This window comes from Oscarella lobularis, chromosome 9 (genome assembly GCF_947507565.1).
Source record: "Oscarella lobularis chromosome 9, ooOscLobu1.1, whole genome shotgun sequence".
Taxonomy (NCBI): Eukaryota; Metazoa; Porifera; class Homoscleromorpha; order Homosclerophorida; family Oscarellidae; genus Oscarella; species Oscarella lobularis.
Window position 1 is genome coordinate 847606 of NC_089183.1, and position 23378 is coordinate 870983.

The 23378-nt window shown below is 45.6% G+C and overlaps 3 protein-coding genes across 11 annotated transcripts; all 3 read left to right on the top strand.

Annotated features, from left to right (window-relative positions):
* The first annotated feature begins 128 nt into the window (after window positions 1–128).
* Window positions 129–8877, top strand: LOC136191477 (cadherin EGF LAG seven-pass G-type receptor 1-like). Of its 2 annotated transcripts, XM_065979810.1 has the most exons (17): window positions 129–362; window positions 586–702; window positions 758–1160; window positions 1213–1708; window positions 1762–1982; window positions 2039–2306; window positions 2358–2477; window positions 2539–2892; window positions 2958–3154; window positions 3216–3318; window positions 3379–3945; window positions 3996–4256; window positions 4311–4466; window positions 4517–4837; window positions 4891–5043; window positions 5089–5331; window positions 5385–5825. In XM_065979810.1, exons 2-17 carry the CDS (start codon window positions 636–638, stop codon window positions 5682–5684), a joined length of 4230 nt encoding a protein of 1409 aa, XP_065835882.1. In that variant the 5' UTR covers window positions 129–362; window positions 586–635; the 3' UTR covers window positions 5685–5825. The 2 variants fall into 2 exon arrangements, with proteins under 2 accessions (XP_065835882.1, XP_065835883.1); XM_065979811.1 differs by lacking the exons at window positions 129–362; window positions 586–702; window positions 758–1160; ... (10 more) ...; window positions 4517–4837; window positions 4891–5043 and adding exons at window positions 5966–6091; window positions 6139–6210; window positions 6265–6787; ... (1 more) ...; window positions 7030–7527; window positions 7578–8877 and having other exon boundaries at window positions 5122–5331; window positions 5385–5910.
* A 101-nt stretch (window positions 8878–8978) lies between these two features.
* Window positions 8979–14108, top strand: LOC136191066 (uncharacterized). Of its 4 annotated transcripts, none has more exons than XM_065979363.1 (17): window positions 8979–9100; window positions 9167–10492; window positions 10545–10588; window positions 10643–10681; window positions 10748–10828; window positions 10955–11075; window positions 11133–11672; window positions 11720–11874; window positions 11930–12112; window positions 12161–12314; window positions 12363–12467; window positions 12520–12797; window positions 12849–13021; window positions 13071–13389; window positions 13449–13665; window positions 13721–13911; window positions 14042–14108. In XM_065979363.1, the coding sequence occupies exons 2-17, from the start codon at window positions 9259–9261 to the stop codon at window positions 14063–14065; spliced, it is 3858 nt and encodes a 1285-aa protein (XP_065835435.1). In that variant the 5' UTR covers window positions 8979–9100; window positions 9167–9258; the 3' UTR covers window positions 14066–14108. The 4 variants fall into 4 exon arrangements, with proteins under 4 accessions (XP_065835435.1, XP_065835437.1, XP_065835438.1 ...); XM_065979366.1 differs by lacking the exon at window positions 8979–9100 and having other exon boundaries at window positions 10267–10380; window positions 10436–10492; XM_065979365.1 differs by having other exon boundaries at window positions 13721–14108.
* Window positions 14109–14141: 33 nt separating this feature from the next.
* Window positions 14142–23106, top strand: LOC136191064 (uncharacterized). 5 transcript variants are annotated; one of them, XM_065979358.1, is made up of 42 exons: window positions 14144–14256; window positions 14324–14956; window positions 15004–15279; window positions 15344–15429; window positions 15521–15592; window positions 15640–15738; window positions 15798–15896; window positions 15951–16046; window positions 16097–16195; window positions 16256–16360; window positions 16417–16515; window positions 16563–16661; window positions 16714–16832; window positions 16883–16976; window positions 17023–17121; window positions 17166–17264; window positions 17332–17430; window positions 17486–17584; window positions 17649–17747; window positions 17802–17900; window positions 17954–18043; window positions 18107–18193; window positions 18244–18285; window positions 18334–18396; window positions 18463–18561; window positions 18620–18706; window positions 18775–18873; window positions 18920–19006; window positions 19079–19177; window positions 19230–19319; window positions 19368–19419; window positions 19468–19544; window positions 19613–19678; window positions 19731–20336; window positions 20421–20633; window positions 20693–20824; window positions 20876–21961; window positions 22009–22072; window positions 22122–22205; window positions 22309–22335; window positions 22387–22665; window positions 22711–23106. In XM_065979358.1, the coding sequence occupies exons 3-42, from the start codon at window positions 15162–15164 to the stop codon at window positions 22719–22721; spliced, it is 5319 nt and encodes a 1772-aa protein (XP_065835430.1). In that variant the 5' UTR covers window positions 14144–14256; window positions 14324–14956; window positions 15004–15161; the 3' UTR covers window positions 22722–23106. The 5 variants fall into 5 exon arrangements, with proteins under 5 accessions (XP_065835433.1, XP_065835432.1, XP_065835430.1 ...); XM_065979359.1 differs by having other exon boundaries at window positions 15025–15279; XM_065979360.1 differs by having other exon boundaries at window positions 14143–14256; window positions 14324–15279; window positions 17202–17264.
* The last annotated feature ends 272 nt before the right edge of the window (window positions 23107–23378 follow it).

Consider the following 23378-nt stretch of genomic DNA (forward strand, 5'->3'; position numbering starts at 1 on the left):
GCTGCTTTTAGGTAGGAGCAATATTTCATGAGCTCGCTCGACCCCTCTACCTTGTTCGGATTCAGGAACCCCCCCCCCCCCCCCCCCCCCACTAACGTTAGCGCGCGCGCTCCCAGAAAAGCAAAAAAAAATGCGTATGAAAGCGTACGAGTGCTTGCTGGTCAGCTTGACAGGCGCGTAGGATGTGCCCGCTGCCGAGTAGAACTCTTGAAGAACCGAGGAGTCCGAGTGGCTACTCACTCGTAGACTATGTAGCGGCACGGATTGTGGTAGCGGTCTTCGGGTGAACGGCATGCTCAACGCAGCAGAGGACCTTGTCGATCTAACAGACAACTTTCTTCCTGCATAATCAAAACCTTCAGGTACGTGTTGGTCCTCGTTTGTACCCGTTAGCTTGGGCTTATGAGATGAACATCCCGGATCAGTATCAGTTGGTTTCTGTTGGTCGTTAGTGGAGTGAAAGTAGGCTTTAGGCTGTTGCCTCTATCTGTTACTTTAGAGAATCCTATCCTTATTGTTTTGTATCAAATGCTGGCGCCAAAAAATGGCGCCAAAAATTTACGCGGTTGTTTCTCTGCTATATAGAATCTGAAGACTAAGATGGCAACGATATAGTCGTTGCAGGGACGAAACGGATGGGATTTCCTTTGCATCTTCCTTGGACGCCACTTTGTTCTTTGTTCTTTGTTTGGATAACACCTGGTAAAATGAGTGGGATTCGGTAGATTTTGAAATGTAAATGCGTGCACGTGTTTAGATCCCCTGTCTCCTTATCTCAGAAACGACTTACGTAATGGCATACCACATGGAAATGATGAATTCTGCTACAAAATAGACAACAAATCCAAGCCGTATTTAGACCAGCGCGGGAGTTTGCCGATGCAAAACATCATGCGTTTGACACTAGTACGTCTCATCTGTGTTTTCCTCATCGTTCCTGATTCTCACCCAATACGTATACGTATTCGTTTTCGTGGTCGTCGTTGCTCCCGTGTCAACTGCGCATTCAACCAGTGGACTTCATGGTCTTTTTGTATGTGCTGGTTCCGCAATAGAGGCGTCAGTCAACGCACTAGAACAATGACGAGAGAGGCAAGCTGCGGCGGATCGTGCAACAGCAACAATGAAATGGACGCGAAATACTGTTGCTGTGCGAGAAAGTTAGCACGCGTTACGGGAGAATAGGTGCACAATTGTTTTTACTCTCTATAGTTGTGTAATGAGTACCTGGAACCCTTGGGGTAGCTGCAGCCAATCCTGTGGCAGTGGAACTCGCTATCGCACCAGAACTGTTGTGAGGCACGAAACGTGCGGGGGATTGTGTCTGGACGACAGAAGTCAGTGGACATCATGCAACGACGGTTGTTGCCCCAATCATTGCACGGTCACTCAATGGGGCTCGTGGAGCGCCTATTGTCCGTGCGGATCGACGACGATGCAGCACCGCTCTCGAGACGTCGCGAGCCCGTCGTCGTGCGGCGGAGCCGCCTGTCCGAGTCTGTCGGAGAGCCGACGCAAGACGTGCGACTGCTGTCGTCAAGATTGCCACTGGACGTGGGGCTTGTGGGACTCCTGTTCGAACGATTGCGGACGCGGCTCCCAGAGACGCTACACCGAGATCGTGCAATCGCCTACCTGCGGGGGCTCGGCATGCCCGTTCAATTCTCAAACGAAATCGTGTTCGCAGTACACCCCGAGGGACTGTCAAGTAAGTCAGCGTTTCTAGTTTCGTTTTTCCGCCTCGACTATTCATCTTTTTAGATGAACGCCTGGTCTTTGTACGGTGCCTGTAGCGCGACGTGCGGCAGCGGAATAAAGCAACGCCTTCGAACCGCGAGAGTCCAGCCCTATTGCGGCGGCGCATCGTGTCCCGCTTCGAGTGAGGCAATCGCCTGTTCGTCTGGCTGTTGTCCAACTCCTTGCGGAGTCAGTTCGTGGGGTGCCTGGGGAACGTGCTCATCCACCTGCGGTTCTGGACTGACGTAAGAAAGCACTGATAAAAGATTCTTTTGTACCAAACCCGCGCATTCCTATGTAGATACCAGAATCGCTCTGTTACGACGAATCCCAGCTGTGGCGGATCGTCGTGTCCGTCGCTCGTCCAATCAAAGCCCTGTCAGCGCTACGTCCGACGCGATTGCGTCGTGGCCGATTGGTCATCGTGGTCGCCATGCAGTACCCAATGCGGATCCGGGCAGTCGACGCGCACTCGACAAGTGACGATCGCCGCCTATTGCGGCGGCTCGTGCCCTGCGCTCTCGGAATCGAAGTCTTGCACGTCATACGCGGCTAATCGCGATTGCAAGGTGGGATGTCCTCCCGGTTACGCGTGACCTGTCAGCCTTGATTGTTTGTAGGTGAATCCGTGGGTGCTTTGGTCGCCTTGTTCCGAGAAATGCACCGTCGGACTTTCGTATCGCAATCGAACCGTCGCGCAGAGTCAGAGCTGTCGAGGATCGAGCTGCCCTCCTCTGTCGGTATGCACGTGGGGGAGGAGGAGGTTTTAGGGACTCGGGGACTCTTTCTAAATTCCTTTAGGATTCTCGGCAATGCGGATCGGCGAACGGCGGATGTGCCCACAATTGCAACGGCGGCGTTTGCTCGTGCAGCAGCGGCTACGATCTCAACAGCGACTTCAAAACGTGTCGCCCACGCGATTGCGGCGTTCCGTCGGTGACGTTTTGTCCGTCCGGAATGACGTACGGCGATGCTTGTAAGTATCCGACGTTCTCGTGCGTTTCTGGTACGACGTATGGCAAAACGTGCACCGTTTTGTGTCCGGCTGGATACGAATTGAAAAACGGTGCTCGTCTAATCACGTGCGAAGCGTCCGGAGCGTGGACAACGTACAGCGGGAATTACTGTTCGAGAATCAACAAGCCGCCTACCAAAGTAAAAAATAGGGTTAAACGCAATTTAATCTTCAAACTGGAATTTGTTTTTTCTTTTTCGTTTAGGTGTTTCTCTCGCGAACGTCTGTTTTCGAGAACGTCGCGCCGGGATACGTTGTCGGCACGTTTTCGAGTGCGGACCCCAATCCGAACGACTCTCACACGTATCGACTCTTGGACAGCGACAACGGCCGGTTCAAAATCGTCATCGGAAGCAGCCTATCAATCACGTTCAGCCCCAACTACGAAGCACCGCAGAAAAGGTTTTAATTATTGATCGTGCAGTGTATTCAGTAGAGGAACGCAACATCTTTTCCTCATTAGCTTTACTGTGACGGTTCGCAGCACCGACAGCAAAGGTCTTCATTTGGACGAACGATTTGCTATAACCGTCCGTGACGTCAATGAACAGCCGACTACTGTGTTGGTACGCTTGATCGCGTAGAGAGAGAAATCTCCTCTTGCACTTGTCTAATTTTTATCATAGCTATCGAATTCTTACGTAATTGAGAACAGTGACAAAGGAACTGTAGTCGGTTCACTGACGACGTCAGATCCTGACGTCGGCCAGACGCATGGATACCACATGTTAGACAGCGGCGGCGGACTCTTTCAAATCACCGGCAATCAAATTGTCGTCGCTGCGTCGAACAGCCGCTGTCTCGCCGAAGGTGGACCCCGTTGCCTTCTGAATTACGAAAAGCAGAATAGCATCGGCGTGAAGATTCGAAGCGAAGACGACGGATCGCCGCCACTCTACAAGGACGTCTCGTTGACCGTACACCTGCGAGATGCCAACGATCAGCCGCGTCGTCTCGACGTGTTCCCGGCGTCGGTGCTCGAAAATGCGCCCTCGGGAACCGTCGTCGGAAACGTCTCGTCGATCGACGAGGATTCTTCTCAGACGACGACGTATACGCTGATTGACGACGACAAGGGACGATTCGAGATCGTCGGCGACGAGCTGCGAAAGACGACGACGCTCAACTACGAGACGTCTTCGGCGCACGTCGTCGTCGTTGAGGCGAAAGATAACGGCAGTCCGGCTCTGAAGGTAAGGAAGGTGCCGGCTCTAAGAGATGATAAGATGATTTTTTTGCGTAGATGACCAAGTCCTTTACTATTGAAGTTCTCGACGTGAACGAGCCGCCTATGCAAGTAAATGTGACTGACGACAATGGTCAGTTGAAGTTTTCCGACAACGATCCTCGAGTCGAAGAACGTTCGCCCGTCGGGACGACGGTTGGAACGCTGAAGGCCTTCGATTTGGACAAAAATGAGAAGCTTGCATTCCGTCTTGACGATTCGTCCGGTGGAATGTTTTCGCTTGGACCCGTCTCGTGCAAAGCGGTTGCAAACGTGCGGGTGTGGGGCTGCAGCACTGAACGCCGAGCAGTTGGTGTAGGGTTATTTTTGTAGGGAATTAATACGGTGTGCTCGGCGGCTCTTCTGGTCAAGGGAAACATCAATTATAATACCTTTTATTATATCACTATTCGCGTGGTCGATTCTAAAGGCTCATTCTCGGCACGGCGCTTTGAAGTTGACGTTGTTGACGTCAATGACGCACCGCACGTAAGACCTTACTGTCTCTTTAATTAAATTAGAAAATAATTTAATTTAAGAACATCAAACTGACGTCAAATGAAATAGAAGAGAATCTTAACGACGAGATGATAGGCGATATTGTTGCAGAAGACGAGGATCCTTCCCAGTCGCACACCTGCTCGCTTGTCGACGATGCTCGTGGGCGATTCGTCGCGAAGGCCTGTCAACTGTATTCCGCGCCAACCGCCAATTTGAATTTCGAAGCGAAGGACAGCTACAACGTCACGATACGAGTGACTGACGACGGCTCGCCACCTCGCTCGCGCGACCAAGTCATCGCTATTGCAGTGCGCGACGTCAACGAAAGACCTACTATGATAACCGTGTCTAATTTGAATGTGGGTTGTTTTCTTTTTTTGCCGATCTATCTTTTTTTAGTTTTTTTGTGTAGATTGCTGAGAATTCGCCGGTTGGCACCGGGTTAGGAGTCCTCACAGTACTCGATCCGGACAATTTTGGCCCAGCCGGCGCCTGGCAAAATCACAGCTGCTCGGCTATTGGCAACGCCGGCGGAAAATTTGTCGTTCGCAATAATGTTATTGAGGTACGTCTCCAGAGACGAGTTGATTGTTGTAGAGGACTTACGTAGGTTGCCGATTCCACGCTCAATTTTGAAACGATGCCTACCGTGCCCGTAAGGGTGCGTTGCGAGGACAGCGGCGTGCCTCCACTTGGCAAAGACCAAGTGTTTGTTGCCGTCATCAAGGATGAAAACGAAGTGCCGACAAATATTCACATGCAGGGCGGCTTTGTGAAGGAGAATGAAGCACGAGGACAGCTCGTGGCAACGTTCTCGACGAATGATCCCGACAACGAGGTCAAAGATCGGCAGGTGACGGAAAAATCTGATTTTCGTTTCTTAAATATTTATTTATTTATTGATAGACGTTTGTCTATACTCTGGACAATCACGTTCCTTTCACGTTTACTGGCAGCGAACGATTTCGAATCAAATTCGACGTGGAAAGTCGTCGTTCGATCGACGGACAGCGGCGGTCAACACATCGTCCAGACGTTTCAGGTCGTTGTGAACGATACCAACGATCCTCCGACGCAGATCCAACTCGTGGGATCGGGCTCGGTCCCAGAAAACAGTGGCGGTGGAACGCTCCTCGGCTACGTGCAGATCGTCGACGAAGACGTCGCCGACAAACACACGACTTCTATTGTCGCGGTCTATCGTGAAAGCGACAATCGAGCTGTATCTGGACTGTTTCTTTTGAATTCGTCAAGTCGCGCTTTGACCGTGATGTCCGGAGCGCACTTGGATTACGAAAACGCTAGGCAGTACGTAATCAAGATCGTCACCGTCGATTCCGGCAGTCCAGCCTTGTCGCTCACCGAGTCGCTTACTGTCAACATCACTGACTTGAATGAGAAGCCGAGCAACGTCACCTTGGACAATGAAAAGGTTCGCACTGAGTTGAATCATATCAATCTTCACAAAACGATTCTTTCCTCTAAAGATCGACGAAAACAGTCCTAACGGTACCGTTGTCGCCACGATCGCCGTTTCTGATCCCGACAACGAGAACGAAAATCGGCAGAAGCACTCGTGCGTCATCTTGAATGCATTCAACCTTCCGTTCCAGGTGAGAGTTTGCCGGCACCAACGTAAGCGTGCGAACAAGTTTGCTAGGTGATCAACGACTTGACTTTGATCGTTGCTGGAAGACTCAACTACGAACAGGAGCGAAAGTATCTGATTGACGTGAGACTGACATAAGTCACTTTTTGTCCCATCCACAGTGAAGTCTTTTTGTAGGTTCGTTGCTCTGATGACGGTAATCCCAGTCTGTTCATTGACCGGCAGTTTCTTATTGAAGTTTCCAACGTCAACGAAGCTCCGACGTCCGTTGGGCTCACTAACTACGTCATCAACGAGAATCTTGACGTCGGTGCGACCGTTGGAATTATCACGTCGTCGGATCTGGACAACGAAGTGGCTTGGGTGCAGAACGTCACGTACGTTATTAGCGGCGCTCCGGTGCCGTTTGACGTCAGCGGCGTCAATCTCGTTACGACTTCCAAGCTCGACTTTGAGGTGCAGTCGAGCTATCGCCTCACTCTCGTCGCAACAGACGACGGCGTTCCACCAGCAAGCAGAACCAAAGAAATTGTCATCAACGTACGCGACGTTAACGATCAGCCAACGAAAGTTGTGCTGAAGACCAAAGGGGTTTACGAGAATTCGGCCCCAGGCACGATTATCGGAGAGTTGACGACCGAAGACGAAGATCGGGGACAGAACCACACGTACGCTCTTGTCCCAATTGGACACGTTTCAAGTAAGTAAGATAGCTAGGCTAGGAAAAAATAAAATATAATGTGTTTACAATCTAGTGAACTTCAGCGTGATTGGCAATAAATTGGTTGTTGCTAGCGGTGCGCAGTTAGACTACGAGAAAGAGAACTCCTACGTCCTTGTCATTCGAACGACAGACAACGGCAGTCCGCCTTTCTCCTACGAGGTAAAGTGCTGATGCAGGTTAGACGGCTAGCTCCCTACGGTATTTCTTTTCTACGACAGAACGATGTTCCTGTCAACGTTCTCGACGTCAACGAGCCTCCGACCGACATACGCTCCGATCACAAAGACGAGATAGCAGAAAATAGTCTCGCAGGCACGTCGGTCGCCAATCTGACGGTCGTCGATCGCGACTTCAATCAAACCCACACATGCCGACTGCTAAACGGATCGGAGTTCTTCGTCGTCGTCCAGGGGTCGACACCGGAATTGCGCGTCGCCCAAGGAGCCGACATCGACTTCGAGAAGCGTTCGTCGATATCGGCGCTGATTCAATGCACCGACGACGGTCGACCGACGCCGTTCAGCGTCAACCGGTCGTTCACCTTTGGAGTGAGCGACGTCAACGAACCGGTGACCGAAATCCTGCTATCGGGATCGCGTCGCATTCGCGAGGACTCGCCGGTCGGCGCCTTGGTTGGAAATCTGTCGGTCGTTGACGACGATAAGGGTCAGACGCACGCTTTCCGCACTGTCGGATTTCTGGAAAACGCTTTTAGCGTAAGAAACGTAAATTGCACCACCTAATCCTAATTATGAGCTCTTTGTAGATTAAGAATGAAAGGCAGCTAGTCGTCGCTCGACCCGTCCGTCTTGACTACGAAAGCCTTGAGCACCCGGTCATCAACTTAACCGTGGTCGCGACCGACAATGGTCGGCCGCAGCTGAGTTTCCACGTCATGTTCTTTTTCACGGTGATCGACATCAACGAAGCGCCCATGAACATCAGCGTCGGGCAAGGTGCCTTCGTGCCGGAGAACGCGTCTCTAGGTTCTCTTATTGGCCGCCTAAGCGTCTTTAATCCAGAGGGCAACGGTGGTATATCGTATGATGTTATCTCTGTGAACGGTCTAGCCAATTCCACCGATTTCTATCTCGTCTCCAATTCGTCCGGAACGTATCTCTACCTGAATCGGAGTTTGAACTACGATAACATGTCGTCGTTCGCGCTCGCGATGTCGGTGTCGGACAGCGATGATCCACCGATATCGGTCGTTCTGACGCTCGACGTCGACGTGCGACGAATGGATCCGTGCGCGCTCGGCGTCGCCGAGTGCGACGCCGAGTACGCGACGTGCATTCGAACGAGCCCGACGACGAGTCGATGCGAGTGCAATCGGGGCTACGCGGGCGACGGCGTCGTCTGCGAGGACATCGACTATTGTCAAATGACAAAGATCGATCCGGTGTCGCTGCTAGCGAGCGGTTTGAACGCGTCGTCGTTGAAACTGTGCAACAACGGGACGTGCGTCGATCAAATCGACGGCTACACGTGCAAATGCGACGCCGGGTTTTCCATGCCAGACTGCGGTGTTGAGACTGACGAGTGCGCGTCGAATCCGTGCGGCGTCGGCGGCTCGTGCACGGACTTGATAGACGGATTTGACTGCACTTGTCACGAGGGCTATCGCGGCGTTTTCTGCGACGAAAACATCGACGATTGCGCGTCGTCGCCGTGCGACAGCGCGAGCACGTGCGTCGACGGCGTGGCGACGTTTCGTTGTCTGTGCTCGCCCGATTACACGGGCGACCGGTGCTCGTTCTCCTTGGCTGCGTGCGACGGTGATTCGTGCGGAGATTTGGAAAGCAGTGTCGTCGAGAAGCCTTGGTTTCTGGGAATTACGATTGGGTTGATTGGGGTCGTTGGGATCGTCGCAGGAATTTTGATAGTGATCTGCGTCTGCGTGCGACGTCGAAAGCGGAGCAGCAGCAGCGAGCGAGAAATCGCTCTGAACAACGTAGATTGCACTTGACTAATGAGAACGTCGCATTTATTTGACTTTTTTAGCGTTTGCCATAACTTCTTGAAATGAATTTTTGATCTGAGAATAAACGGTAGTCTTCCCCTTGCGTCTAGCCTTGCTTACTACCGTAAGGAATCTTTGGTCGAAGAAAAGAAATTTGAGTGACACCAGATCTAAATATCGTGATACGGGAAGCAATTTGTTCCGGGACACTCGGTCGTTCTCAGACGAGCTGGTTTTAGTCGTTCCTGGCACCCGAATTTCGACCTCTTGTGCGTTCTCATTTGCTTTTGCTCACGCACGTTGCCTGCTTCTTCAGAATCACGCTGGTAAGGCAACACGGCATTGATCTTGGCCGTGAACCTCTTCTCTACTCCTTCATTATCTATGACTAGACTACTCGCCAACCGACCCACGGTAGTCGCAGTCTCGTTGTAGCCTCGTCGGTGGATGATATCACGTGAGCCTAGTCGGCCTACACTCCAGTATGGGCGATCCGAAATGGAAAGAACGTCTCATTCCTGTAATGCCCCAAGCAGTGTCTTCTCTCGCACGCATCATTACAGCAGATCTGATGGACGTACTTTTTGCTAAAGGATACCTCACGCGTCCTAAGTACGTGGAAATGATAGCAGGTCTTCGTCCCTCTACAGTTGATCCGAGCGAAAGTTCTCGCGATTTGTTTATAATTCTTATGCGCTGTCCTTTTCCGTCATTTGACGACTTCTGCTCCATGCTAAAGGAATTTCAAGGGGGAGATCAACTTCTAAGGCTTCTGACCTCTTCAGCTAGTGTCCATGTTACGCAGCAAGGCTCGGAGAGCTGGAAAGGTTCTGAGTCACTCTTGTCTACTCCGCAACGATTTGTCCGTGAAGGTGTCAGTAGAATTCCTAGAGCAAAAAAATCTAGTCAAATTAGGCTGACATCAAAGAAAACTTTGATGGAGCCCCGTGGTAGTTGCACGAGCAAAGCTCTGTCAGAGCCTTCAGTTTCTGATTCTAGAAATTCAGGAGAAGCCGATCAAACTGGCCCTGTTTCTCCTGAAAGAGTAATTGTACACGTTCACAAAGCCTTGGAGAAGGAGTTTGAGCCTTACCGGAACAGTGTCGAGGGCCTAATTCGCGATGTGATTGAGACGAAAACGAAAAGGATTGAGGTTAAATTTGGATTTATTGATGGCATGCCATTTAGCGTGCCACTAAGACAGGAAGTGGAGAAAGGTGAATCTAGTATTGAAATTTCACTACAATGCGTCCTAAGAATATATCTACCTAAAACCGACAAGGAATGCTTTCTGAAGCATAAAGACCGTCTGCTTTGTACGATTCATAGCCTCTTAGGCTATGAAAACATTGAAATTCTCCATGGCAGCTGTGACGTGTTTCTTACCCTCAGAGGTATGGACTTCATAAGATTTGTTTCTGATCTTCGAAACTCTCGGGTTTTAATTTCTTTTATTCAACTTGATACTGACACGGAAATTCAGTTGGGCAACCTCAAATCGATCAAAGTAACTCATCTTCTCAGACAGTCGTCATTGCTGCCAGTGGCTGAGGCTTTTTCTACTATTAAGCAATTTTACTGTAAAGCAACAGAGAAAGATAGAGAAGTGTTTGCTCCAAGTCGTCGTCTTTTATCGGTGTACTCTTCTCTTAATGTTGTAGCTGATGATGGTCTAAAATATGAACTGCGTCTTAAAGTGATGCAAACTACTTTAGAAGGTGCGATGAAAATTACTGGTTTTATGAGTACTTCTGCATGCTTTGCTTGTAGAGACTGCAAGGGTGCAGTGCAAACCAGATTTCGCTTTCCTTGAAGTAAGCACAGATTTCTTCATGGCAAGCGGACGGTTCACAACGCTGTTCTTTTAGACTAAACAATTTCTGACGAAAGAACTGCTAATGTTTTGGGTAGGGCTTTGTTTATTGACTTGAAAGCACCTACATTTTTCATATATGTGCGCTCTGATTTTTTAGTCTGAGGCTATTTTAGAAGGTCAACGGAGGAGTGAAGCCGTTCGGCATATGCTGTCCTCTACCATTCGGAAAGTTGAGAAGGTATGTTAAGTTTTGTTTGCCGTTGCTGTACTGATTATCATCAGCCTTTACCTTTTTCTAACGACTACTAACGACTAAGATGATTTGACTGCCTGTCTTTATTTTATAAAGTTTTTTATGATTTAGGTACGTAATGCTCTTTATGAACTCGACAAAAGCAGGAAAAAAAAGCCTGATTTTCACTCAGAAGCCATGCAGAATTTTCCGCCCTATTCTCTGGATCTGGATGAAGAAGACGAAAAAGAAGGTATTTTCCGTGTAGTTCTCATCGGAGATTTACTCTTACAGCCTCGCGCACTTTCAGCTTTTCCAAGACCTCGGCATGGGCATGTTGCGGCCTTCATCGGGAATAGAATGCTTCTTTGGGGAGGAGTGACCAGACAAGAAACAGGAGAAGTCGAATTGTGCTCAAACGAATTTATCATGTCGCTTAACCTATGCACAAACAAGTGGTCTGAACGGCAGTCGACATGGGACAGCCAATCTGACTTACCGGTTCCATTGACGGGAGCAAGTGTCGCTGTTGTTAACGATCGATATGCATATCAGTATGGCGGCATGCGTTCTTCGTCTGATTCAGTCTTTTGCAATGGTCTTCACAAATTGGACGGATTTACGCTTAAGTGGCAGAAAGTTGCTCTCGCTTCCGAAAAGGCTCATCCGGCCGGCAGAAGGTCATTTGGACTGTGCGCGTTGGGCAGCAAGGAGGACAGACAGCTTGTCATGACAGGAGGATGGGGAAAGAGTGACGACGTCTTTCGAGTTCCGGGCTCTGACTGGATTTCCGCTGAATCTGGCAGTGTAGCATGGAACAATGAACTATGGCTCTTTTCCGTAGCTGAGGGTAAGCATAGCGATGGCTATTATACAACGTAAAAATGTTGTATTTAGCCATTTGGGTCCCTGTTGCGTGCAAAGGAAAAAGTCCTTCTGCCCGATCGGCATTTTCGTTTACTAAAATTGATGACTACCGCGCGCTACTCGTTGGCGGTGTTAATGATAAAGGATTGCTTGGAGATGCTTTTGTTTTTGAATTAAATTTTACGGTAATTGTTTAGTTAATTAAAATAGCGAAGTATTCAATAATGTTTTAACTTGTAGGAATGGAGTGAAATCTTGTTCAAAGGCCCCTCTTCTCTACGGCCCCGAAGGTTTCATTCAACTGTTGTTTGTAACATTCCTGAAGTAGGACCGACTGCTTTTGTCCTTTGGGGATACGACGAAAACACGGATCCTATTCCTTTTGGGCACATGATTGCTTTAGACTCTTTCAAATGCACTAAGGTCTTTAAAGGAAAAAATGACTCCAGTTCTGTACATCTCTTTGGCTAGATCCTAACACGTGACGGAGTCATCGCAACCGGAGAGCAAACAACTTGCTGCTTCTCTACAAAGAGTCATGTGTTTCTTTTTCGATCTGGTGGACAGTCAAATCGAACTACTCTTTTGGGTTCTACCCGGATGAATTTTGACATTCTAAAGATTAGTAAGCCTCTACAAATTTCGTCAACTAACGCCAGCATTCTCTATTTAGATTTAAAGAATCTGACAGAAGAAATAGATACTCACGATTCTAAAAGGCCCATCTGTCGATTCGTTCCTGCCATTGTCTCTTCGACATACAAAAATAATCTTCCAGGTACTTTAGTACAAATGCTTCTTTCACAACCTGAGTATATGGCTTTGTTTAGATCAGCTATCTCCGCGTGACATTGATCGTGCCTCGGGGCTCATCGGTTCTCGCTGGAGCGATGTTGCTCGTGCCGTTTTCCCTATATTTTCTGACAAAGAAATACGCGACATCGAAACCGGCTTCTTAGAGGATCGCGGATTTCACTTTCTTTTAGCGTGGCTTGAGAAGAACAAGCGCGAAGCTACGCGAAGAGCTTTGTGTCGTGCTTTGTTTGAAGTAGACCTAAGGCAGTGCGTCGCGGAAGTTTTCCCTGACGTTTATCTCGCTATGACTAAGGTAAGAATCTGTCCGTAGTTGGTGATAGAATAAAATTACGATTGTGCACAGAAAGTCCCTCTGGATTTTCTGCCTCAGATTCAGCGGAATGAACTCGTCTACGATAAGAGCGATTACATTGGCGGTGGAGAATTCGGCGAGGTATACCAAGCGAAACTGACAAAATCAGGAAAAGAGAAATTTGTCGCTGTCAAAGTCTTTTCGATGTTTGATGGAAGTGGGAGGTAATTAAAACTCGAATTACTTTTCTTTTTGATCGTGTCTTATGCGCAGAGAGAAAGAGATGTTTGAAAATGAAGCTACTGTGTTTTCTTGTATTGAGCCCCATCCTCACGTTTTACGCTCGATTGGAGTTTGCTCGAGTCTTGGATATTTTGCCGTCGTAACCGAGTTAATCAACGGCGGGGACCTATATCAGCTTCTCGATGGAGATGATGAAGCAATAAGAGGGTTAAACATGCGGATTGCTATTGCCCGACAGATTGCTTTGGGAATGGCTCATCTTCATTACAACTACCCTCCGATCGTTCACCTCAACTTGAAGCCGCATAACGTTTTGGTTGAAAAAGTTGGAAAGACTGTTGTTTGCAAAGTCAGGCAGTTGTTTACGTAAAAAGCTTACGCGTTTTAATCTGTAGAATTTTTTCTCAGGTGACCGGTTTTTGCCTTTCAAAAATGAATGACGTTGACGTTGGCAGTGATGAAGGATCGATTCCTTTTGGCACTGCTTCATTCATTGCTCCTGAGCGGTATCACAAGGAACCCTACGGATTTGGGAGCAAGCAGCTGAAAAAAGCAAGGAAGGCAGACGTTTATAGCTACGGAGTTGTTCTGTGGGTCATTCGTGAAAAATGCCTTCCTTACCAAGGTTCGTTCTCTAGTTTGCTACAGATAATTGTATCATTAATTAATTGATTGTTTAGGCGTTCCAGAAGTGGTTATTCGTTATAAAGCTGAGAAGGGTATAACACTGCCAAAGGGACGAGCTAAAGCAGAGGCTCCGAAGAGGTTCAATGATCTTTTGAATAGCTGCACTGAACCCTATCCGGAAGATCGTCCAACGTTTCGAACTGTGATACTCATGCTCAATGAATACTTTCCACATATTTTTATGGTAAGTTAGAACGCTTTCTCCAGAAGGCATTCTTCTGCGTGCATTTGCCTTGCTCCTGAACAAAGATGTATAGATTATCTTATTCTTATCCTGCATGACTCCTTTTCCTTAATAGAATATTCTTTTTTAGTGTTTGCATCTAAGACTTGCTTAACTAAGGGATCTTTGGCCGAAGAGAAAGAAATTTGAGTGATGCACCACGCCATAAATTTCGCAATCCGGGAAGCAATTTATTCCGGGACACTAGGTCGTTCTCAATCTCCTGGCATCCGAATTTCGTCCTTTTACGAGTTCGAATTTCGAATTTGCAGTACGCAAGTTGCATTCTTCTTCAGAATCACTCTGGTAAGGCAACACGGCCTTGATCTTGGCCGCGAACCTCTCCCTACTCCTTCACTATCTATGACTGTAGACTAATCACGATCTTCTCCGACCCACGGTAGTCGCAGTCCTGTTGTAGCCTCGTCGGTCCATCTCGTTTGAGGATATCATGTGAAATCTAGTTTCGGCCTACACCTCCAGTATGGGCGATCCGAAATGGAAAGAATGTCTCATTCCTATAATGCCCGAAGCAGTTTCTGCTCTCACAGACATCATTACCGAAGATCTGATGGACTTACTCTTGGCAATCAAATGCCTCACTCGTGCAAAGTTTTTGGAAATGATAGAAAGTCTTCGTCGCTCTGAAATTGATAAGAGCAGAAGTGCTCGCGATTTGTTTATAAAACTGATGCGTTGCGGTCCTCCGTCGTTTGACGTCTTCTGCTCCGCGCTAAAAACATTTGAAGGAGGAGATCAACTTTGGAGGCTTCTGACCTCTTCTAGAGGCCATGGTACCCAGCCTGCTTCAGCTGAAGGTGCTACTGTAGCAGAATTCCTAGACCAAAGAAATTCAAACTTAGTCAAGTTAGTCTGACAAAACCGAGAACCTTTAGGCTGGCATCAAAGAAAACTTTGAATGAGCAAAGCTCTGTTAGAGCCCTTAGTTTCTGATTCTAGAATTTCAGGAGAAGCCGATCAAACGGACACTGCTTCTCTTGAAAAAGTAATTGTACACGTTCACAAAACAGTTCTTAGAGAGACAGTTCTTAGAGAGCTTATGACAAAGTTTAGGAAAGCAACTACAACTGGAGGAAACGACGAACTAGCCAATAGGGGCGTGTTTAGTTGATAGGTGTTTACGTCATCGTCCCAGAGTCCCCGGTCCCGTGGTCGGTTGAGTAGCCTTCGGCCTATTCGAGACGATTTTAATGCACCGACGAAAAGCTGCATTCCTTTCTGCCGTTAGTAGAGAAGACATTGGCCAAGTGAGAAGGCTTGTGCTCGAGCAATATCATCATCTCGAATGTGCACATCTCTCTTGGACGGGTAAACGACTCAATGCTATTGAATTCTTGAAAGACGGATTTCTAATCACCTAAATGCTGTGCAGGGTTGCAGCCGCTTCAATTGGCTTGTGAGAAGAGATACAATGATCTTGCTCTCTTTCTGGTTGAAAACGGAGCACCAATCAGCACGGTCCGTCGTTTCTGCTGCTTCGTACAAGCTAGACTTGAAGTTTCTTCAGGCAAATCTTTCTGACTTCAAGGGGGCTTTTTTATCTGTGTAGGAGGCGTTCTATTGGGCGTATGAGAACAGACTCTCAATTGTTGTCGTCGAAATGATGACTCGGAGCCCTCAGGTAATGCAGATATAAAATTCGTCTAATTAGAGATGATAAACATTTAGACTGGGCTTTTGGCACTTTTGCATGCTTGTGAGAGCAAGCAGGTTGAACTAGCAAAAGTACTAATTGGCGCTGGTGCGAGCGTTAATATAGCAGACAAAGTATGAAGTCAGAAGCTAATGCAAGAGACTTGTCGTTAGATGGTATTTGAAAACTTTAGCGTGGAAGACTTCCTCTGTTGGCTGCTTGCGAAAATGGTAACCCAGAAATTGTTAAACTCCTAATGAACGCTGAAGCGGATGTCAAAAGAACAGGCGAGGTATGTAACCATTATTTACTGTATAAAATTTGATTTTTAATATACGCTCTTTAGTTTGGAAGATCTCCTTTGTTGGCTGCATGCGAGAATGACGTTGAAATTGTTAAACTGCTGATTGACGCTGGAGCGGATGTCAACGAGGCAGACGAGGTATGTAGCGCAAATTAATTTATAACCATTACTAGTTGAATCTACAAAAGTTTGGGAGATTTCCTTTGTTGGCTGCGTGTGAGAAAAGTGACATAGAGATCGTTAAATTGCTTATTCTCGCTGGAGCGGAGGTCCAAAAAACAGACGAGGTGTTTTAGTCGTAATTTGTTCAATAGGCCTCAATTTTTAATTGAAATTTTTACCTTAAGAATGGGAGATTTTCTTTGTTGGCTGCATGTGAATGTGAGAAGAGCGACGTAGAAATTGTTGATTTACTGATTGACGCTGGTGCGGAGGTCAATAGAGCAGACAAGGTTTGTGGTCTAAATTAATCAAAATTTTAATTTCCTATTTAAATTGCAAACTTTAGTATGAGAGGTTTTCTCTGTTGGCTGCGTGTAGAAAGAATGACGTGGAAACTGCTAAATTACTGATTAACGCTGGAGCGGATGTCAGGAGGACGGACAAGGTAGCCATTTTTAGTTTTTTAAAAGGGTATGTAATTTGGAACTCTAGTTTGGAACGTTTCCTTTGTTGGCTGCGTGCGAAAATAGTGCTATAGAGTGTGTTAAATTACTGATTGGTGCTGGAGTAGATATCAATAAGGCAGACCAGGTATAAAGTCGTTAATCGTTGTATAAATCGTTGTATCCTAATTTTTCAATAGAAGTTGCTTTGGAGATTTCCTTTGTTGTTGGCTGCTTGTCAGAAAAGTGACGTACACTTTGTTAAAACGCTGATTGAAGCTGGAGTGGATGTCAATAAAGTAGCCAACGATCTCTTCAAGTATAACTTTTGAAAGACTTGTCTAATCTAAAGTCGAAAGTTAGCTGTAGGAAAGTTCCTTTGTTGGCAGCTTGTGAAAAGGGTGAGGTTGGAATTGTTCAAATACTGATTGACGCGGGAGCAGATCTGAATAAGACAGATGTGGTATGCTTGCCATTTATTGAGTTTTTGTTTAACTTTCCAACTGTAGTATGGAATGTTTCCTTTGCTGGCTGCTTGTGAAAAGGGTGACGTTAAAATTGTGAAAATACTAATCAATGCTGGTGGAAACTGCAATGAAGCAGACGTGGTACGTAGCAAGTGACTTTTTTCCAAGTTCATGTTGTAATTTAGTACGGGATATTTCCTTTGCTGACGGCGTGTGAGAAGGGTAATGAGGAAATTGCTCAAAGACTGATAAACGCCGGAGCAGATGTCAATAAGCAAGTCGTGGTAGATGATCATGTGCTATATTGTGAGACTGGTTTTTAAATCTTAAATTGTAATTTGTTCATTTTAGTATGGAATACTTCCTTGGTTGGTAGAGAATGAATTTGGTGACGTCAAAAATACAAAAAGATTGATTGACGCTGGAGCAGATGCTAATAAAGCAGACAAGGTATCTATCTAGTTATACATCAGTACCAAGACTAACGCGGAGTTTAAAACATCAGATTGGAAAATCTCCCTTGCTAGCGGCATGTGAAATCGGCGACGTCAAAATTGCAAAATCCCTTATTGAAGCAGGAGCGGATGTCAATAAGGCAGACGTGGTATTTTATCGCGACTGAATCACTTCATGGCTTGTATTTGATTAGTTCAACTTCAAAACTGTAGTCTGGTAAAGTTTCTTTGTCAACAGCATGTGGAAGAGGTGACGTTGAAATTGCGAAATTACTGATCGGCGCAGGAGCGGATGTCAATAAGGCAGACAAGGTATCTAGTCACGTATTCATCATGACTTGTCTTTGATTAACATTAAAACTGTAGCTTGAGAAAGCTCCTTTGTTAGTTGCATGTGAAAAAGGTGACGTTGAAATCGCAAAATTACTGATTGGCGCAGGAGCAGATATCAACAAGGCCGACAAGGTACGTACTCCTTTACGACCTGTATTTTATTTAATGCGAGTTCGAAACTGTAGTTTAAAAAAACGCCTATATTAACAGTATGTAAAACTTTTGACGCAGAAATTGCAAAATTACTCATCAGCGCTGGAGCAGAAGTCGATAAGGTATCCAGATGTCTGTCGACGTGTTTATTACCGTTACTTCTTTATGAATGGAAGACGCTTTAGCACCTTTTTGCAGCTTGTGAGGAGGGTAATGATGAAATTGTGAAGTTACTTATTGGCGCAGGAGCAGATGTAAACAAGACAGACAAGGCATGTACATTTTACTTTGTATTTGCAATTTTTGTTATATAAAACTTTAGTTTAAAAGCGCTCCTTTGTTAGCGGCATGTAAACAATGCAAGGTAGAGCTTATCGATGCTGGAATAGATATAGATGTTACGGTAGACAAGGTATATAGGTATACTGTTAAGTTACTGATTGACGCAGGAGGAGACGTCAATAAGGCGGACAAGGTATTTATTTTAATTAACTTAGTATTTCTTTATGATTTAATGTGCAACATGAGTTTGAAACTTTAGTTTGGGAACGTACCTTTGTTAGCAGCATGTGAAAAAGGCGACGTAGATATTGCAAGACTACTGATCATCGCAGGCGCAGATGTCCATAAGGCCGACAAGGTATTTAAGTAGTCACGTATTTTTTTGTTTTTTACCTTATATTACTGGGACACTTTAGTATTTGTTGGTCGCTTATCTAAAGGGTAATGTTAAACTTGTAAAGTTGCTGATCGACGCAGGAGGAGATGTCAATAAGGCAGACGAGGTATTTTAACTTTGTCAAAGCAGTACGTATGACTTGTATTTTTGAGTAACGTACGTTTAAAACTTTAGTTTGGGAACGTACCCTTGTTAGCAGCATGTGAAGAAGGCGACGTAGAAATTGCAAACCTACTGATCAACGCAGGCGCAGATGTCCATAAGGCCGACAAGGTATTTAAATAGTCACGTATTTTTTGTTTTTACCTGGACACTTTAGTATTTGTTGGTCGCTTATCTAAAGGGTAATTTTAAACTTTCAAAGTTACTGATCGACGCAGGAGGAGATGTCAATAAGGCAGACGAGGTACTTTAATTAACTTGGTCAAAGCATTACGTCATACTTGCATTTTCGAGTAACGTACGTTTAAAACTTTAGTTCAAGAACGTACCCCTGTTAGTAGCATGTAAAAAAGGCGACATTGAATTTACAACAATGCTGATCAACGCTGGAGCAGATGTTAATAAAACAGACAAGGCATGCATGTCGTCAGATTATTTTATTTTCTTTACTATAAGATGTTATTTAGAAGGGAAGAACTGCGTTGTACATTGCTTGTTCTAGTGGCAATTATTCAATTGGCGTATTTCTATTGAAATCTTGTCCAAATCTTGCTGATGTGAGTATACTGCTATAAGAGTAACAGTATATTAATCACTATCTTTAGTCCGGCAAATCAAGTCTTAAATTCATTCTACAAAGACACCAATTTTCTACTGGTAGTAATTAATTTAAAATTATTTCACGTTCCAACTGACATGGTGCAGAAATTTCAACGGTTGCTGTTAATCTTGTTAAGACAATTGTCACGCGATCACCTTTTCTCACAACTCTTCGGAATGAGGTACATTCTGCATGCAGTTGAATAACATTCAATCAGAATTTTTTAGCGAGCCCCTTTTTGTATTATAGGATGACTACCTTTATCATGATTTGCCTTGTCCTGTAGAACTTAAGCGTATTTTAGTTGGCTTTTGGGTTAGTCTATTCCTCCTGACGAGTTCTTTAATTAAGCAAGCAGGTTTTTTAGATTCAATATCAATATCGAGAGCTTTACGCGCAAGGCACAACAAAGCCGAACGCTGTTAAAGTTTGCGTTATTGGTGAAGCTAGAGCTGGCAAAACAACTCTTATAAAATCCTTGCGAAACGTCCACTGGACAGAGGGAGGCGATGACCGACGTACAGCCAGCGTTGACGTCACCACAGCAAATATCGAATCTGTTGGAAAGCTTGTATTCTGCGATTTTGCAGGCCAGCCGTTTTTTCATAAAACGCACGGGCTTTTCTTTTCGACATCTTCAACGATCTTCCTTTTAGTTGTTGACGTTACTCTAGATGATGAGGAGCTAAGAAAATCAAGTCACTACTGGGCGTCATTTGTGAAATGCAGCGTGCCTCTTTCTGGAAAAGCACACGTTTTAGTAATTGGCAGCAGAAAAGATCTACTCTCTCAGTCGTCTTTGAAAACGGCCATAACGAATCTACAAAGTCTTCTCGCCTATCTCCAGAGTACCTTTGGGCGATGGTTTAATTTTTCTAAGAATGCGTTTATCTTAAATTGTCGTCAGCGACGCTCATTCGAAATGAGCCTATTTTTGCAAACTCTTCGTGAAGTGAAAATTCTTGCTCTTCAGGTAAATAATGAAATGCTTTGCGAGTAGGCCTTTCAATGCTCCAGTTAAAATGTTTCACATTTGATTTTTTAATTATTTGTTCAGGCTGCAGACGAAGTTCCACGCATTGTTGAAACGGCAAAGGAGACTCTTTTGCCACTTTTGCGAAATGTGGGCTGTACGAAGGCGTCACTGTTTCAAAAGTTCACTAGCTCTCTCTTGTCTGTGGTGTCCAACAGTCATGGACTTGCTCAAGACGTGCGACAAAATGTCATTTCTGTTTTAAAGAACTACGGTTTCATTTCCGATAGCAACAAGGCAAGTCATTGTTTTTTCAAAGATGGACCAATTGCTTATATGTAGTTGTCCATGTACAGATGAAAAAGCCCGCTTGTGTCCGGTTCATCAAAGCTGACGTTTTTAAAAAAATTATGTTGGAAAGTGTTTGTGCTGGCTTCTCGGAGCAGGTTCAAAGTCTTCTTGTTGAATTCTTACAAGCAATTGGAGAAGTGAGAACTAAAGGCAGTCATTTCTTATTTACCGTATAGGGCTACGTTTAGATTCTTGTTATCGGTGATACCGTTATATTGGATCCACCTTGGCTTTGTCAGAACGTTGTTGGCCCGCTCTTGTCTCCTAAGATTTTTCCAATTCATCTTGATTCCTCTTTATCTGGCACAGCCAGTAAAGAAAATATCCAGAGTGTCCTTGAGATTTTCAACAAGCGAAAGTGGGACGATGTCGACCATACAATCTCACTTCTGCGTCGTTTGGAAATCTGCTATCCGGTTTTAGAGCAAACAGAAACGTACCAATTTCCTGCGCTAATCGAGGAACACCGTCCACCTCACGCTTGGCGTAAAAACCCTGATATGACAGTCTACGTTGGACGCCGTTTAATGAGCGAAGAAATAACCGATATAATAACACCAGGAACTATGCCATTCATTCAAAGCAGCGCACGAAACGCTTCGTGCTTTCGTCCGTCAGAGCCTATCGTTTGGCAGGGTGGTCTATTGATCAAAAGGACTATTGGCTCTCATTTCGTTGAAGGAATGATTGTATTTCAGAATCGCGAAAAAGCGATGGATTTCATTGTTCGTGGTCCCGAGCATTCTGAGAAGCAATGCATGAAGCACCTACGCGATTTAATGGACGTAGGAATGGAAGTTCTTCTAGTAAAGAGTCCAGGAACGACTCGAACTCTTTGGTACATAAGCCGCACTGAGCTAGAGGCGCTCAAGGACTTTCCTCTTGCGCACAAATCGCAGACTGTTGAAGAGACGATAAAAATGTCAAAGTATTTGAACGCGAAAGTGTGCCAGAAAGGAATTGAAGACACATTGAAAGATCTCCTTGCTCTTCCGGACGATCATTTTACGTTTGTTCCTTACGAAGCTCGCTGCACCATCTGCGAATGTCTTGATAAGGATACCAAGGAAAGATCGGCATTGGCTAAACGTTTGCCGGGATTTTCGACAGTTGACAGATATCTGTGCAAAACTTCGGAGCAATTGCTTATTCGTTGGGGTGAAAACCTCAAAGCCACGACGAAAATTTTCGCGGACTGCGCTCGAGCGTCAGGCTTGTTGTATTTGCTTATGATTTTGTATGATTGTGGATCGCTCGAACTTTCTGCTGACGAGGTAAATAAAGACACGTTCTAAGAAAGGATTTAGTTGTCTTCTTTTAGAAAAAAGCTGCTAAAGCAGATTTAGACTTTGTTGAAGCCAGTACTCCGTCTGTTCCAGCAACAAGTACCATTGTGCTGTTGACAAAAACGGTTTATTTATGAGAATATTGCAGGACAACTCACTCGCTTGGCATCAGGCAAGCGTGCCGACTCCGCTACAGATGCTTTGGACAGTATCTCGACTAGCGCGGATTCAGGTGTGTTTTTGCAGATTACCTACAGTGCATGTTACATGTAATAAAATTATTTATACCACGATAAGCGCCTTTTGTGGTTTTAACTAAAAGATTTTTCTTTTAGCTGCTGCTTCACAGCAACAAGACGAAGGTGTGCAACTTTGTCAAATGTTTTAGTTATCAGTCACAATGTGCTTTGCAGATAGCGACTACCTTGATTCGCCGGTTTCTTCGCTAGAAAGATTCGAAGTCGCTGAGCGCATTCAACCTATCTGGAAACAAATTGGAAGAGTATTGGGACCGGAACCTTTCAAACACTATGAATTGCACGCATTTGGAGAAAAGGGAAACGATCGCGAGCGTGCCCTAGAAATGCTGGAAGCGTGGGCTATGAAGTTCGGCAGCAGAGCTACACGCGGGCAACTTATTGATGCGATGATACGCTTTAACTACTCAACCGAAGTGGCCGAAATATTTTCTGGTAAAATCTATGTTATTGAAGACGTGCTAAAATCAATGTTTTTAGTTTCACACTGATCAGAAAATTCTTCTCCCGAGATTATTTATGCTAATGGATATGGTAAGGAGCGTCACGGTGCACACACGATATCTTTAGAGCATATCACCTTATCCTGTATGACCCCCACTGACTTGAAGCCGCCAGTGTTGTGCTTACTACGTTACTTTACTTTATACATACTGCACCGTGGCCACAAGTTCTAATGGGTCTCTGTTTTGTTTGTTTTGAACCGTTATTAGTTTTAGCTAGCTATACAGTAGTGCTGTGATTTTATTGTAATGAACATTTTTTTATGGTGTACTGTGATGTACACTGGTTGGTGCGGGGGTTGGGGCCTGTTGGTCCAGACCTGACTTTTGTGGTGACCACTTGATCTGTTACACAGCAAAACGTCGAAGATAACGTCGTTGTGTTTACTGCCATCGGTTGGGGGCGTCGACGCGTTTTCCATGTCTTTTACTACACGAGACTAAGAGACAGTGACAAGCACGCCTTTCGGCTGTTAGTGTAAGTAACAAGAGAACAAAGACGGAAATCTGAATGCCAAGAAAAAAGTCTGCAGTCGCCAGATTAATGACGAGTATTGATGGTATGCTGTTTCGCTGCTCTCCTTTTGCTACACAGCGCCATATTATGACAGTCAAATTGCCAATAACGATTAAAATTGAGAGAAT